The sequence below is a fragment of the Phalacrocorax aristotelis genome, chromosome 1 (genome assembly GCF_949628215.1).
Source record: "Phalacrocorax aristotelis chromosome 1, bGulAri2.1, whole genome shotgun sequence".
Classification (NCBI taxonomy): Eukaryota; Metazoa; Chordata; class Aves; order Suliformes; family Phalacrocoracidae; genus Phalacrocorax; species Phalacrocorax aristotelis.
In genome coordinates this window covers 134,782,511-134,799,648 of record NC_134276.1, presented here as the reverse complement: position 1 = coordinate 134,799,648, position 17,138 = coordinate 134,782,511, and the positions used below count along the sequence as shown (strand labels likewise).

General features: G+C 44.9%; 2 protein-coding genes across 6 annotated transcripts; one reads left to right on the top strand and one right to left on the bottom strand.

The window, feature by feature from the left end:
* Positions 1–187: 187 nt before the first annotated feature.
* On the bottom strand, positions 188–10,174 carry C3AR1 (complement C3a receptor 1). 5 transcript variants are annotated; one of them, XM_075110357.1, is made up of 3 exons: positions 7,455–10,174; positions 3,566–3,758; positions 188–1,623 (listed from the first exon to the last, which is right to left on the bottom strand). In XM_075110357.1, exons 2-3 carry the CDS (start codon positions 3,735–3,737, stop codon positions 617–619), a joined length of 1,179 nt encoding a protein of 392 aa, XP_074966458.1. In that variant the 5' UTR covers positions 3,738–3,758; positions 7,455–10,174; the 3' UTR covers positions 188–616. The 5 variants fall into 5 exon arrangements, with proteins under 5 accessions (XP_074966458.1, XP_074966447.1, XP_074966467.1 ...); XM_075110346.1 differs by having other exon boundaries at positions 3,566–7,824; positions 9,150–10,174; XM_075110366.1 differs by having other exon boundaries at positions 3,566–7,501; positions 9,150–10,174.
* A 300-nt stretch (positions 10,175–10,474) lies between these two features.
* Positions 10,475–17,102, top strand: NECAP1 (NECAP endocytosis associated 1). The gene is made up of 8 exons (XM_075110385.1): positions 10,475–10,608; positions 11,856–11,956; positions 12,107–12,211; positions 12,588–12,669; positions 13,075–13,183; positions 13,263–13,449; positions 14,536–14,629; positions 14,750–17,102. Exons 1-8 carry the CDS (start codon positions 10,511–10,513, stop codon positions 14,796–14,798), a joined length of 825 nt encoding a protein of 274 aa, XP_074966486.1. The 5' UTR covers positions 10,475–10,510; the 3' UTR covers positions 14,799–17,102.
* Positions 17,103–17,138: the final 36 nt, after the last annotated feature.

The following is a 17,138-nucleotide window of genomic DNA, read 5'->3' as shown; positions in this document are numbered from 1 at the left end:
GATGTATTTGCCAGAACAAAGAAAGATCTTGGGCATCTACCAGGGCATGAAAGTCAGTTCAATGCAGCTGACTGGGGCAAGTGCTGTTCTAATGTACTGTTGTAAGAAAACGTAGCGCTACCCTCTAGAGAAATCTTCAGGGGAAAAAAAACCCCTCAGCCCCCATGTGTAGTCAAAGGAGAGGAAAGATGGGATGACAGATTCCAAGGAGAGACATCAAAGTTAGCTTCATCTGCAGTTTATCGGAGACGTAGAACATAGACATGCAAATAACTCTAATGACATTCTCATCTAGCAATTCAGCGGTTAAACTACATCATCCTACCACAAATCATTCTGCAAGCCTGCTTTCTTCTTTAAAGGTTAAAAGTACTCTGTGTCTTCTGCTTCACCAGAGCCCTCCCTCAGATTATTACTCTTGGTACTTCTGAAGTCCCACCTCTCTGGAGCAGGATATAAAGGGGGTTAGCTGTTCTGATCTGAATCACCTCAGTGACCTGTGTGTGGATCTGCAGATTAATCAAATGTGTTGGAGCAAAAAAAGCTGTTAAGTGGACAGTGATTGATGTGTGGGGCCATAGCTCGCCCTTTTTACAGTGGTGATTGAAGTCCTGAACTACACTGCGCTGCTGACGTCCTTGTCTGTTGAAGCCTTGCTTCTGTCAAGGGAGTAAGGGATCAGACGCGTTAGTTCCTCAGTAAAGACACCTTCCAAAATTCCTTGCACTGATTGCCGTGCCTTTGCCCTGAAGTCCCGTCCCACAAAAACATAGAGCAGGGGGTTGATGCAGCTGTTGGCATATGCAAGTGCTGTAGAGAGGTGATCCCAGAGGATCAATGACTCCCTTAGTCCTGTCCCAAGAGTAGGTGCAAGGGACAGAATCCCAATTACGTGGTATGGAGCCCAGCAGATGAAGAACGCAGCTACCACAAGCACAATTGTTCGCAGCATCCTGTTGTGTGGCTTGTGAAACTGATTCGCATGTGTTCTGAAAGCAATAAGGGCATAGCAAACTGCCATTATGCCAAAGGGGAGTACAAAGCCAAAGACAGACCTAGTAATGTTTATTACCATTGAGGCAAGGGATACAGGATAATCAGTTTCATGGAAATTTCCCCATGAGTCATTACCACTGTAGGCTAAAGGTGAGTATTCTTCCAGTAACTCATTTACAGAATCATCCATATAATCTTCGTCATCTCCAAAATTGTACCCACACTCAATATTGCCGTCATGAGTGCTAGTGTCACGGTAGTGAAAGACAGGACAGCAGAAAATGAAGGCCAGGATCCAAATACCACTGCATATTAGTGATATGAATTTCACTGTTCGATGATTTTGACACCAGACAGGTTTCATCACAAGGAGGCACCGGTCAACGCTGATGGCCACGAGTAGGAAGACACTAGCAAACATGGTGAAGATTATGACTGATGGAATGACTTTGCAGAGGAACCAACCATATGGCCAGTGTTCATGGAGGGCCAGGTGAACAACAGAAAATGGCAAGGACAAGCAGCACATGAAGTCAGCCACAGCAAGGTTTAGGAACCAGACAGTGTTCACAGACCTTTTCATTTTCAGACCAGCTACCCAGATCACCAGTCCATTGCCTAGGATACCTATGATGAAAACGATGATAAAGATAGCAATGGAGACAATGGATTCTGATGCATAATATACAGCAGCCTGTTCATGTGAACTGCTATTACCCAGAAGTCCAGGCATTCTGTATCTATAAAACAGAAAGCATGTTATTAGGCAATTCACACCCTCCTCCCCAAATTCTTCTCTATCTCTACTGAAGCATCTCTGAATCAGGTGACAGCACAGAGCTGTCAGGGTACAGAGGCATCAGTCTATACAAGTTTGTGCTAAAAGCTTACTAATCTGACCATTATACACCTTCCTCATTCTCATGGTGGCTAAGCTACATAAGCCCCACTGTCCAAACAGGGGGGGTTTGCATACACTTATGTTCTCCTAACTGCCATTCCCTTTGATTTTAGTCTGGTTCTTTTTAGTCTCCACTCTAAAGTGGAGCTCTCTACTTATATGCCCACACTGTCACCAGGTGTCTTTCCTGATTGACTTCCAGCTTTGTATACATTTCCTTTCTTCAGAAAGGTAAGTCAGCATTTTAGTTCCTTTTCCCTTTAAAACAAGTTATTTCTTCTGGCATAAGCAGTGAAATAGGTTTAGCTTGAGAAAACAATGCTTGTCTTAATGAAATAACCCTGTTCCACTTTCTGGGCATTATAAATAGAAGAGACACAACAGCAAGTCTGTTTGCTAAGAGGTAGTTTTAGGGAAGTCTGACTAAGCATTTCCTTTTCCCTGCTTTTGTTCCGAGCTCTCTGCTGGTTCCTTAGAAAGCTAGTCTTGATGAGGAGAAAGGCAAGAAATAAATGGTTTAAGAACAGACAGAGCGTTAGTTGTAGAAAGAAAAATTAAAATACAGCATAATAGCAGCAATGTTCTTGAGCCATTTTAGATATAAAAAGGTGTCTTATTGCAAGACAATGAAGCTGAGCCACAGAAACCTTAAGTGACATTTTCAAACTGTGAGAATAGTAGTGGGAAAATTTTAATTGCTCAATTATTCTTGGATTTAGTTATTAGTAAATTTAAAAAGGAAAGTAAAGGAAATCTAGCAAAGTCAAGACAGAACTCAGAAGAAGAGCCTGACTGTCATCCTTTAGGCATTAATAGAACTGTTTATAAAATCCCTGTTCGCTAAACTCTTGCTGAATCAATGAAGGCAGTTGTGTTGCTGAAGGGTCCCTAAAAGCATTACCAGTTGCAAGGCAACTGCATAGGTAAGAGCTGAATACAGCCTGCAGAAGCAACTGAGGAGACATGAATGAGGCAATCCAGACTGATTCTATTTTAACCTCTGTTATGCCAGTACTTAAATGTCCATCAGGGACTGTTATCTGCAGGACTAAATATCAATTTTATTTTAAAAATTCCAAATCATTAATCTCTTCCTTGCATAACATACAGTCTAAATGTGGAGCAATGCATAAGTGTTAGAACCACTTCACCACAAAGAAACTGAGATAAACAGTTGTAACAAACATTATAATTTACCACTTTTTGGTAACAATTGCTAAGAGGCTTTTAGGCGAAGGTGACCTGCAAGGAAAGCCATGAAAGATGTCACTGAAAGGCAGCTGGGGACTTAAAATTCTAACAAGTTTGTTCCATTTCCCATGGTTCTGCTGATATATGCAGAAGCAACTTTTACAGGGGCAACTGGAGAACAGTGCTGCAAGAGCTGAATCTTGCTGCCTCCCCATATAGCTACAGAAGACAGTATGAAGAGGACAGGAAATCAAGGAATACTGCTGTAGAGACAGTAATACAAATCCTACACCAAAGCAAACTGAGGGATGAATCAATAAAGATACTGCCCACGCTATTTTTTTAAGAGTGCTAGAAGGGCTGCTATGCGGTTATGAAGATGGAAGGGGGAGCTGGGAGAGAGAGGTTTTCAGGAGTGAAGAATAAGAAATTGCAAGTTGAAGAGGAAAACAGAATTCTGCAGCTTATTATACCTACCCGAGTGAAGCAGATATTTCAGTGTGTCAGTGAGCAAGTACCATGAGTCCTGCCTCTGGCTTGACTGAAAAAGGAAACTCACATGACATTTTAGGAACTGCTTTTTCCTGTACATGCATCTGTGTGCTACGTATGTTCTTTCACCCTGGCAGAAAGGCTTAAAACGATTCATATTTGAAGTTTTAGATATGATCTGCGGGTAAAATAGATACAGTCAAACCAGAAGAAGCTGAACACCATCAAAATAAAATAGTGCCCTGAGTCAAAGAATAATAGAAAGTAAAGGAATGATAAGCACAAGCGTATATTTTACTTTAGTTTCCATAAGACAGCTGAATCAGACATCCTGCCTGTTGGCATAATGCCAACCTTTTCTTGATGTAATTCATAATTCCAAACCCTGCCATGTCATCATCAGGTGTCTGATCTGTTGTATTGTAGCCACTTCCAGGTGGCTGCTTTTATCAGATCAGCACATTCACCTAGCTAATCCCATTTCTGGGATTCTTATAAATCCAGATCAGCTTCTGTCCCAGCTTGAGACAGCTTAGTTAACCAAATACAGAACATTGTATTCAACAAACCATAATTGGTCATGGCAAAGGGATTTTAATCTGCTTTTTTACTTTTCAGGGTATCTAAAGTCTTGTTGTTGGGTTTCTACTTTTTTAAAGAAGGAACTTGACTGATGAAAAGGTGGAAGTGGTTAACTGAAATGCTGGTAGCATAAAACATGGCAAGGCTATAAAAAGAAAAGACATCTAGGGCAAGTAACTTCAAATGTGCAACAACAGGGTTCCTGCTCACCCCTCCCAGTTTGGGAAATCAAGACTGCTAGCAGAAATTACAAAGCCCAGTCATACAAGAATCAGCCTCAGATTTTGGTTGTGGCCTGGAAAATGAACTAGGATGGAGCAGAGTTCTGCTCTTGAGTATGTCTCTGTGAAACACACAAATGCAGCTTCTAACACAAACCCCATGAAACCAGAAACAGGAAGGCAGGCCAGGGCTGGGCTGTACCCCCAGAGATGGACAGGCTGTCAGCAGCCTGACAGGAAAAGTCCTCTAGCTGCATCATTTTCTCAGCTGCCATCTTTCCTGGGGGACCCAGACAGAAAGCGTTGATAGGAGGGTACTCCAATTGGCTCCAGTTGGCCAAGGGAAGCGCAGCCTTTTCACCAACATATGACTCACTAGCTCTAGGCTAACTCCGCTTTGCAAGAAGGTCCTTCTCCACCAGTTGGCCAGCTCTGATCCTCCCAGTTAAAACCTCTCCCATGCAGCCAACCTTGACACAGCAAGCACTTTATCTTTAGTCCAGCCACCTCACCCTGGACAGTGATGAGATGATGTGGTGCCTCTCTGTATAGGTTTCCAGATCAATGAACCTTTTAAGTAGTTTGACTAGTGAAGTGTTTTGCACCTTAGCATAAAGGGCCTAATGACGTAGACACTCAAAGGGGATGGTGCAAGGAGGAAAAAGACATTTTGTAACTTTCATAAAATGGTTACATAGAGCAGACCAGCACTTCAGCTTGCAGCTTTGATGGTAATCCCAAATCACCACACTACATTCTTTTCTTCTTTTCTGGATCTCTCCCTTCCCCTCATGAAAACAGACTGAGATTAACAGCTTAGAAAGGCTCTAATTCACTGAGTCACTGGATAGTTGAAGTTGGAAGACTGTCTGGACACTGTCTAGCCCAACAGCACTGCTCAGAACAGGGTTAGCTAGAGAAGATTACACAGGACTGTGTCCAGTCAGGTTTGAGTATCTCCACAGAAGGAAACTCCACAAACTCTCCAGGCAACCAGTTCCGGTGTTCAACTACCCTCACAGTAAAAACCTGTTTTATTGTGCTCAAACGGAACTTCCTTTGTTTCAGTGTGTGCCCATTGCCTCTTGTCCTGTCACCAGGCACCACCGAGAAGAGTCTGGCTCCATTGCCATTAAACACTCCCATCAGCTAGATGATAAGATCCCCTGAGCCTTCTCTTCTCCACGCTGAACAGCCCCAGCTCTCTCAGCCTATCCTTGCATGACAGGTGTACCAGTCCCTTAATTACCTCAGTGGCTCTCCACAAGTTCCACTCCACTATGTCCATATCTCTTTAGTACTGGGGAGCCAAGAACTGGACCAAGCACTCTAGATGTGGCCTCACCAGTGCTGAGTAGAGGGGAAAGATCACCTCCCTTGACCTGCTGGCAACATCCTCCTAATCTAGCCCTGAGAGCTATTGGCAGCCTTTGCTGTGCAGGCACATTGCTGGCTTATGGTCAGCTTGTTGTACACTAGGACCACAACATCATCATTCTCTGCAAAGCTGCTTTCCAGGTGGTTAACCCCCAGCATGTATTAGTGCATGGGGTTGTTCCTCCCCAGGTGCAAGACCTTGCACTTCTTGTTGACCTCCATGAGGTTCGTGTCTGACAAATTTTCCAGCATGTCCAAGTTCCTCTGAGTGGTAGCACAGACACCTGGTGCATCAGCCAATCCTTCCAGTTTTGTATCATCTGCAAATTTGCTGAGGGTACACATTGCTTCATCATCTAGGTCATTAATGAAGTGTTAAACAGTACCGGAACCAGTGTCAGCCACAGCTGGACACCACTAGTGACTGGTCTCCAGCTGGACCTCCTTCTTCTGATCACCACCCTCTGAGCCCAGCAGGTCAGCCACTAGTCAATCCACCTCACTGTCCACTTATCTAGCCCATACTCCATCAGCTTGTCTATGAGGATGTTCATATTGAAGTTTATCTTGATGTATAGACTCAGCTGGCCACCACAACAAAGTGGCTAATACCTTAATGCAAGTTACCATTTGTATTGCCATTTCAGGTTTGTTATTACAAAACTATGCCAGTCTATCAGTTACTAAATAGTTACACACATATACAATTCTGAAAATGTGATCAGTACATTTACAAAAGCCTCCCTCCTGCGAGACTATGCAGGTTGTCTCCAAAACACTTTGGTAAGAACTAAGAATTCCACTTGTATGGCTTATTTCTACTACTTCTTCTGTAGTTCTACAAAGCTTTGCAGGCTCTCTCAGATCTCCCATTTGTTTCTCTGCAGGTGGAGTGACTAGACAGCTATGATCGTTCACAGACCCTGAATGTTCCTTGTGTATATGGCAAACCCATCTTCCTAAAAAACTTGTCCAAAAGCCTCTCTATAAAGCTTATCCATAACCACCACAACTGTTCCTCCAGGAAGCATACTGCAGTGGTCTGGTGGCCAGTCTTTGCTGTGCCCTTGTTTTCATCATCACAACTGCGTGTTTAGTTTCACAGGGACTCTCCAATGACACTAATCATCTGCAGGGTTGCCCTGCACTAGTATTCCTCAAACTCTCCTCTTTAAAAAATCCACTGAATGTCCCCAAGACATTTTTGTACATTGCTGAATAAGCTCAAGTAAGCACTGCCTTTGGACACCAAGCAGGGAACAAAGCATGGCACAACTGGTAGATACATAGATCATACATAATTAAAAAGTAGCTCTTCGCAATAACAGGTTTTCAGTACTGGGTGAGTGTTCAGGTCAGATATTTTGTCAGGGCATGTTCAGTGAAGGAAACACCATTTGAAATAGTATTTGGATTGTTTTGTAAAAATGTTTGTCTTGGGATTATCCTTTAAGTTATCTAATGAGTAATTTTGTGAGACTGGTTTCCCCTGTACCTTCTGCACAGAGAAGGAAAATTCCAAACATTGCTCTATCCATTAAGTACATTTCTGAACAATGCCCCTTTTTTTTCCTTAAATAAGCAAAGCAAAAAGCAAAGCAAAACCCCAAATGATTCTTCTGCATTGTTTATTATCAGGATTGGCATAAACTGTGTATTTTACTCTACCTGTGTAGCCCTTTTCATTTGCACACCTCATATGATTGAACATTATGGCGTTCTGTTCATTCATTGTAGATTTCTGTGTGGGAAGAATATGGATCCTCCATTGCTTTCATAGTCTGATTTTAAATATGTTCTCCTTCAATATTTCAACCTCATTGCCTAATCCTTTAAAAAAAACACCCTAAAAATGTTAGCTATTATTGGCAGTGCTTTGTATTTTCTTCATCCAGAGATGCTTGTTTGAAAAAGAATGTTACGTTGTCTGCTGGTTAAGTCTCAATGGAGCTGAATGGGAGATGTATTCCTGGTGTCCTGGTGCCACTTGTGCATCTTTCCTCATATGCCTCATAAAAGTTGGCCCTTTGCCACTCTCTTGTCTTAGATGCTCTCCTTCTAGAACTGTAGGAGGATTGTGGCACACTGAATGACAGCACAATATAGAGGCAGGCAAAATTTAATATTGCTAGTTGTGAATTATGGAATTTGGGAAAGCAACCATAACTACATATACAGAGTGATGTACTCTAGGTAAGTTAGTACTATTCAAAGAAAAAACTCAGCAGTCACTGCAGGAAGTTCTATGAAAACTCACGTCAACACACAATGCTATTCAAAAGGTAAATATGGCGGGAAGTATTTAGTTGCTTCCTGAATACTGCATGCTGTGGTGGTCCTTGATCTTAAAAACAATTACAGAATCAGAAATAATACAGTAAGTGATGGCTAGACAGCCATGGCTCAGAATGGCTTCTTTTGGTGGACAAGCTAAATAGGCTTGAATGCTTCACCTTGGGAAAGAGACATCTAAGTGGCAGTATGAGAGACACATGGACAAGGTGACACATTAATTCTTATAGCACAAGAACTAGGAGGTATCAAATGAAATGATGAGGCAGAAGTTTGAAAACAAAAAAAATACGCTTTTTCATACTGCGCAATTAGATTTGTGGCTCCAGGGTTGATAGGAGTAACCAAAAGTACAAAAAAACTTTTAAAAAAAATCAGTTAAATTAATCTATAGAAGTGAAGTCTATGAAATATTGCTAATAAATGTGCATCAAACTGCTGGCTCACAAAGCCCTTACACTACAGATGGCTAGGCTAGTGTACTATGAAAGTGTAATTCTGTACTCTTTCATAGTCTTTCTTTAGGCAGCTCTGTTCTTCTCCAAGGTTTGCCTCTCATTAGCCTCTTTGCCTTAACTCTGGCAGTCTGGCAAGCAATGTAACACTGGCATGTTGTAGGCAGGGGTGCAGAGTCTTTTACCCTGTGGCACATAGCTGCATTAAGTATCAATGCTGTGTATTCTTACTAGTTCTGTGCAGGCTGCACAAAAGGGTTCAAATCTCTCTTCCCAGGCAGGTATCTGTCTGCTCCAGCGTGCAGCCTGGCAGGGCACCCACACAGCAGAGTGTGGGCCCCTGCTCCCTGGGACATCAAGCGCAGAGCATGCCAGCCCCTCCCTCCTGCTGCAGGGGAAGGGGAAAAGGAAGCTGCACATTTGCATCACTCCATATCTGTTCAGGTACTTAGCTCACACCAGTCATGCGTCTTTCATCTGTATCTACTCATACAGCTGTCAACATAATTTCTGGGGAAAACTAGGCCAGTTACATTTAGTTAAATGTTAGTTACATGTTAGTTAAATTACAAGTATCCTCCTTCGCTAGGCTTAATAACCCAAGGCTACTCCTGTCCTTGACTTCAAAATAGCTTCACTTACCAGATCTATGGAATCAGCAGCACAGACTCCCTTTCTTTGTTTCTGGACTGGAAACTGTCAGAGGATGTTTGACCTGACAGGACAGCTTGTTTGACTGCTATGATTGAGGTTCATTACCATCCTGTTCCACTTAGCTCTGGAAACAGCAAGAAACAAATCCCCAGGTACCGTTTCAGCTCTGACAGCATTAAGTAACTCTATTCCATACCAGAAAAAAAATAATTTCTGTAACTTAGTGCTGGTTCATTCACTTTTTGCTTTACCCTCAACAATAAGCTGTGCTCCCTCAGTCTTCCATGGGTAGCTTAAATTACTTCCTAGCTCAATTAGCTCATGCTATGCCTACCTCTGGGTCTGTGGATATGTAATTGTTACTTTTCTTATGCTGCTTCTTCCAGTTTTCAGAGTAAATATTTACTACTTTTAGAGACTCAGTCACAGGCCACTGCATAGCAGTACACTCCAACACTATTCTTCACTGGTTTAAACGTTTAAATGCTACTAGTCTTTATCTTACCATATTGGACAAATAAACTACTATCTATACGCTTATTTTGGCCACGTTTCTGGGAAGTCACCCTCCTGAAATTAACCTTTACATAGCAGGCGTTTTCATCACTTCTAGCTGCAAAACTTGTGATGGTTTGCACCGTGTTTTCTCTTTGGTTTGCTCTTTTACCAAAGGCCTCCTGATTCCAGCACGACAGGCCACGCAAAAATACATTTTCACTTAAAACCCAAGCTTTGACCCAAGGCTCCAGGAAAGAAAAACACGCAGGGGAGCAGCGAGACGCCCCAGCCCACCGCCGGGGGCACACAGGAACCCACGAGCGCCCCCAGGTATTTGCGTGGCGGCACAAAACTCGCCACCACCCTTCGGCACGGCCCAGCTCCGGTTTCCCAGCTCTCGGCGTGACACCGGCGCCTTTTGCTCGTTGCCACCGCGGTGCGGAGCTGACCCCAGCTCGCGGAGGGGAACCCGGTCAGCTTCCCCAGGGGCACTTCAGCCCGCCCTGCGCGGCTCTGCCCGCTTCCAGCATGGCGCCCGGCACCACTCCCTCTGCCCTAACCAAACATGGCCGCGCCAGGCTCTGTGGGGGAGCTGCCAGGGTTCAAGATGGCGCCGGCTCCCTCTGCTGTGTCAGAACCGGCTCCAAGATGGCTACTTCTCCACCGCCGCGCTTTGCTGCCAGGATCCAAGATGCCTTCCTCTATGCCTTCAACGTTGCTTGCTTTCCACCCGACAGCTCCAGCGGCCGTAGGCGGTGTCTGCCCTCATCAAAGATGGCGGTCGGAAGCGCCCCCAGTTATTAGGCTCCCACCCCTTGCTCTTCGCCGGCTTGTTGGGGTTCGCGGCTGAGATGGCGGCAGCTGAGCTGGAGTACGAGTCCGTCCTCTGCGTGAAGCCCGATGTCAACGTCTACCGCATCCCGCCGCGCACCTCTAACCGCGGGTACAGGTGAGAGTGCGCGGCGCCCTGGATCGCCCTGGCTTGGTGCGGGCCGGCCCAGACCAGCAGCCGGCGGCGGGCAGGGCGGCCGGGGGCTGGGCCTGGGAAGGGGGCGTCCTCGCCCCCAGCGCGGCCTTGGGAGGCCGCGGGCAGGCCAGGCCTAGGGTTTAGTCCGCGCCAGCAGCAGATCTGGGGGACGTAGCGGCGTGAGTCGCCTCTAGTAGGTGGTCCGCGCCGAAAAGCGGGAGCTTTCGGTCCGTGATGTGGAGGAGCGGGGGCTCCTCTGTAATCGCGTGGGGGCACGTCAGTAACTTGCTCTTGCAGGCAGAGCTGACACCTCCCCCTCTCCCCAAGTGCGCCCCGTTCCCTGGGATGGGGCTCTGATGTGGTATAGCGGGGTGCAGAATTTGGTCTGTTGGCTCTCGCAGTAGCAGAAAGGAAGCCGGGAGTTCAGCATGATTCTTAAGAAGAGACTGCAGGACCAGGAGTTAGAGATGCCTTCTCTCTTTCCTTAGCCAAAACCGGTGGAGTGTGACTTTGTAAGCTGTGCCCACAGACTTTCAGGAGAAATAGGCTTGTGCTCTGAAGCACTGATGGGTATCAGTGGTACTTGCTGAACTTGGCAAACTGTTGCCATCATGAGTGCCACATCTGGTTGCAGGTGTTTGTTTCCAGTTGTAGAATCCTGTAGGTTGGGGTTTGCTTTCTCTCTCTCTTCCCCCTCTGCCCCCTTTTCTTTTTTTCCTTCACAACAGTCTGTAGCAAAGAGTTTGATTAACTAGTCAAGATGGCTGGGTGTATGATGACATAGCGTAAGCTAGCTTGCTCTAGGTTCAGAGGTACTTGATATTACTTTACATCAACAGGGTAGAATAATGGAGTGGCTTTTCAGCATGCTATTAATTAATTTTAAATTAATTTTTCCTGATGCTCACAAGGCACTTATTAGTCGCCGTTTGGTTTACTGTTCTAAGTGAATTTCTGGGTTTCAGTCTCCCTTCTTTTGCTAGGTGATAAAGGTAAAGACAGAGTTGATGTTTTCTGGGCTGTATCTATTTCTCTTTACCCAGTCAGAGCCATGTCTGTCAACTGGCAGCAAGGGACAGGATCTGAGATGTCATATATTGTTTGGGGAGAGAATTGGAATAAGGCGACTGCAGGTGTCAAAGGCTTGGGAGCAGAGACTTCTGCTGAGGTGGTTGGGCAGAAGTGGAGGGGTTGATGTATCATCTGTGAACAGTTGCTTTTCTTTTCAGGGCATCTGACTGGAAACTGGACCATCCGGACTGGACAGGGCGGCTTCGTGTCACCTCCAAAGGCAAAACTGCATACATAAAACTGGAGGATAAGGTTTCCGGTAAGGGAAAGGCTGTGACTTGGCAAGATTGTGACTATGATTGTTGCTTCTGAGCCTGTGCTTCTAAACTTGCTCGGAGTAGTGAGTGGCAACCCTGGCCACTCTTTAGCAAGAGGTTGCTCTCTTTAACAGCTGATTCTTTGTTTGCAGGAGAACTCTTCGCTCAGGCTCCTATAGATCAATACCCTGGCATTGCAGTAGAAACTGTGACAGATTCCAGCCGCTATTTTGTCATTCGAATTCAGGATGGGACTGGTGAGTTGAGGGGTCATTGATGTGCCAAGTGCTAGGAGTGGGAGAATCTTAGCCTCATGGAGCTGGGTGTATGCCAAGTGGATTGAAATGGTGTTGGGAGTGCTAAAAAGGCTGGATAATGTGCCTGGAGGGGTGGGAGGGCAAGGTTAACAGAGGAGGGTTTCCTACATTGTTTCTGAGTGCGCCACATGGGAAGAAGGACGTGTCCTGAAGTCTGGGAGCAATGGACTGCTGTGAGCTGCTGGTGTCCAGCTGCAGGTGTGTCGCAGGGAGGTAGCACAGAATGGTTTAGGAGAAGCAGAAGGATTTTGGAGTGAATGAACAGAAGGGCCCATTTGCGGGGCACCTCCAATGACTCCTCCTGTCTCCTTGCTAGGACGAAGTGCTTTTATAGGCATTGGCTTCACGGATCGTGGTGATGCCTTTGACTTCAACGTCTCTTTGCAGGATCACTTCAAGTGAGTTATGTTTTTCTGGAATGCTGTTTTTCCTCTGGTCTGTAGAACATGGTGGGTGGTGGTGCATGTTCATTTACTGCAGGCTTCCTTGGGATGGTAATGAAGCCCTGCTCTGGCTCCATCAGGGATGTCTGAATGTGCTGCCAAATGCCACGCAAGCTGAGAGTCATGCAGGGTCAGATCTGTAAGTCTTAAGCTTAGGCCCTGTGATGCTATAGGTGCAGTGTTAGTCTCTTGGGTTTGTGGTGGTCTCAGCTTTTTGCTGTATTACACTGGGAGTAGGAGGTAGCTGGTTAGTCAAGGCAAGGTAGTTATTTGGCTGGGTGGGGAGAGGAACCATGCACTTTTTTTGAAGCCTTGTTCCCCGTTGCCACAAGGTCTTATGTCTTCCTCTCTTCTTTTTAGGTGGGTGAAGCAGGAGACTGAGATCTCCAAGGAGTCCCAGGAAGCTGACACACGTCCCAAATTAGACTTAGGGTTTAAGGAAGGGCAGACCATCAAACTGAACATCGGGGTAAGCCCAGTTCACCCTACTTATTTCTCTGGATATGCCAATGGAGACTATTCCTCACTTGTCCTTTCTCTTTACACAGAACATGATGACAAAGAAAGGAGGAGCAGCCAAGCCCCGTGTGTCTGGATCAGGGGGCCTAAGCCTGCTGCCACCCCCACCAGGAGGCAAAATTGCAGTCCCTCCTATACCCCCCCCTTCTTCCACAGCCATTGCCAACCATGTCACACCACCACCCTTGCTGAAATCCAGTAACGGGAGCGGTGCAGGTAAATATTAACAGAGAGCAAACAGTCTGTCAGACACTAGTAGGTGCATAGAGAGGACTGAGGCCTGCTTCAGGGAACTAGTGTTCAATCTAGTGCCAACAGTGCCCTGTGAGACATGATGTGTCCTGAGGGCTTTGCTCTCTTTGACCTGAGGATCTCCATGCTTGCTTAATAATACCTGCTTGTTCTCCTTGCAAGGAGGGCAGCGTTGGAGATCCTGTCCTTGCAAAAGGCAAAACCAAAATGATCTGGAGGGGAGTGTACGAAATTTAAATAGTTGGGTTTTTTTTGAATTTATATGTGTTTTAGGGGCACTGGCAGAGCTGTGTAAGGTATCCAGGAAAGCACTGCACAGTCACTTGCTTTCTGCAGAAAAATATAGATAAACTTGTGGTTATTGTTGAAAGATGCAGGAAAAGCACTTCTTGAGTGGCTTTGAATAGGGAGAAAGGAAGAAGTGTGAAGTATAGTGGGATTGTGGGTATAGTGGGTTATTTTAAAAATAAGTATAATTCTATATAATATATAAAATAATAAAATATCTAAGAATATAAATGTTGAACTTCATACATGCATATATATGCACACACATGTGTGTATATATGTGTGAAGTTCAGTAAGGCCCAGTTCAAGGTCCTTGCATCTGCGGTGGGCCAATCACCAGTATCAGTACAGACTGGGGTTTGTACTTTTAAGGTGATGCTTGCTTGGCAGCTGTTAATGATTGCTGAGTTTGGGCTGTGTCTGAGCCATATTTCTACTGGAAGAGGTAATATGTCACAAATCTGCCAGTTGGTATGCTAGGTGGAGTCTGAATAGTTCTTGAAGATGATGTACCCCTGTAGTAGGAGCTGGAGGCTTAGTGCACATTCAGCAAGAGGATCTGCTGGTATGTTGTTATAACAAAATCCTTAAAAAGTCTAAGTGCTTCTGGAGGGAGAGCTGGAGTCACTTCAAAGATTCTCTGCCCCTGCATCCAGCAGTTTATGTAAGGTGATAGTTTAAATGCCTGTGGGTTTTTTTCTTGATTAGCTTGATTTTTTCCACCCCCCCTCCCCCCCTCCTTTTTTTTCCCCTCTGCCTTAGATATTCTATTAGACTTAGATGCTCCTGCATCTGCATCTAAGGCACCAGCATCAGCTACCACAGACCTCTGGGGAGACTTCAGCACTGCATCCAGGTAAACTGTGGTGAAGGGAAATGCGCACAAGAAATGTCGTGTCCTGATGGGCACTGAAAGAGCCATAAGTTAAGAAGTCTTATTGGATCTGCTCCTTTGATTGTCCTTTCTTTATTTCAGTGCTGTTCCCAATCAGGCTCCTCAGCAGTCCAACTGGGTCCAGTTCTGAATGGTCAACGCAGTGGAATGGGACAAACTGATGACCAAGAGGCTCTAGAGGCACCAAATGGAATTGGAGGGGACACAAACCTCTCTAGTCTTCAATCCAAATTGGGACAATCCTTCCTTTTTAAACTGTATCTTCGCTTCAGTCAAAACTTGCTATTCTTGACCCCACAGTGAAACCACTGAATCTAAAGAGAACATAATGACTCTTCACAAGGTGGGCAAGGAGGAGAAAGGTAACTTCATCTCTTCCACCCAGTTGGCCGTTACATGGTACATCTTAGCTCTTTTTGCCTGTCTTTCCATACAGGGAAAGCAAGAATCCTGAAGAAGGTGGGTACAGGAGGAGGTTGGGTAGGTGCCTCTGGGTTCCTTGTCCTTTAAATTTTCTCTGGTTAGACTGTTGCTTTTTGTGGCTGCTTTGAATAGTGGCTCAAGTCTCTGCAGTTTGGCCTGTAGTGCTAAGGGCAGCTGCATTTGGCTGCAGCTTGTAGATGGAAGCTGTAAGGAGATAGGTCTTGTCTCAGCACAAAACCCTCTTTGATTAATTACATCTGTGGTAAGGGGTAAAACTCCCCATGCATGCACTACTCTTCCTCTCTTTGGTGCAATTCTTGGTAGTGTTGGATATTCCTGTGCCCTTGTGGGAGGAGTCATGCAACTCCTTGAGTAGCCCCACTGCTGTTGTGTTGTAGCTTCAGGTGGGCTCCCCATCCTGAGGCTCTTTGTTTGGCTTGCAGGTTCACTGGAGGAAGGAGTGAAAATGAGAAAACTTTCTCCCTCCTGCCCCATGCAAAGGCCTCATTGTTATTGAGCTGGTTTAACTGGAAATAGCTTTTTTTTTTTAAAAAAAAAGCCTGTTTTTTATAATTCAGTAGTTACTTGCACTAGATAGTAACCAGGTAATCCCATCACTCAGCACTTCATGTTCCTGCATCACTGTCCTGAGCCCTGGCCTTGTGTTGTGACTTGGCACTGTGTTATAAGTATTGCATATCTGTGTCACAGTAAGAACTATGGTGGGACAGTGGATTATTCTCCGGTGAAGGGACAATCTCCTTCTTCTTTTCAGCTCATACCTATCATTTGGGCAAGAAATGTGTTGTAGGCCCAATCTTGAGAACTGTGGCAGTGAAATTCTCACACCTCTGTTCCTCCTTGTGGATTTTCTCCTGAGGCTAACTTTTGAGGGATGTAACTGGTTTTTGTAACTTGGACTTTTTTTTTTTAATGTACCCCAAACCCCCTCTATGTCCTGTGTAGTTTAGGAGGTTAGAAAGAGGTAGAAGGCCCTTACTCTCTGCTGTTTTCTTTGGGAGAGTGCCTATGTCCCTTTGATCTGGACACTATTCCATCTTCAGCAGCTATGAATGTGATCTGGGATGTAGGTCTGCTGATTACTCTGGGCAAAGCCCATGGGCAGGCTGGAAATTTCACAATGCTAGCTACCCTCTGTGCTAGCTGCTAAGTGAAAACACTAGCTGGGAAGGTGGTCTTAGTGACTCTTCTACAGCTGTACCGAGTTACTAGAACACTAGGGTTTTGGTACTTCACTGGAAGGCTTCTTGTTATGAACACTCAGCCAGCAGCAACACTTGTAACTGGAATATGCTCTCCTAGCATACCTGTGCAAGTAAAGTTTTCCCTTTGGGCAAAGATTTCCTGGTGAGATTTTTAAAAGAGAGTAGTTAGCTGTATGCACCTTGTACTTGAAAAGGTCTTGTCCTTTTTGTCTTCTTTCTATGCTGAGGACATTTTGGAGACAAAGTTTCCACTTAAACCATCCCTCTGGGAAGCAAAATTCTTGAAAATAGCTCTAAAGCTGCTACAGTTCCACTTGTGGAAGTGGGGACCAGACTGCTCTTGGATGTATTTTAAGTAGTCATTTAATCCTGATCCCCTGGCTCTCATAGTGTTCTCCCTGCTGCCCTTCCCCTGCCTTTGTAGTCACTCCTGCAGTCTCATTGTATTTAAACTCCCTGCCTTCTCTGAATTTGTGGGTAGCTATAATCTCTTAGCAAAGTCATGGACTCTGCTGGTTGGCTTTTTGTGGTGTTTTTTTTTTTTTTCTCAAATCACTGTGAGGTCCTGTCATTTCAACTATGTATCAGTTACCCAAATCAAGGAAGTTCATGGCACCAATTAATAACTAACTAGGAGCCTCTTCTGTATTGTCTTATTTAGTGTTTTGGAGATAATATATTATGTATTTGAAAAGCTGAAGAAGCAAAAATTAAAGATATATGTATATAAAGCATAAGATGTACTGGTGCAAATGGTAATTAAACTAGTAATATTGGGAAAAGGATGTCATGAGTCTAAGTGGTCAACTTGTTGCTTTGGA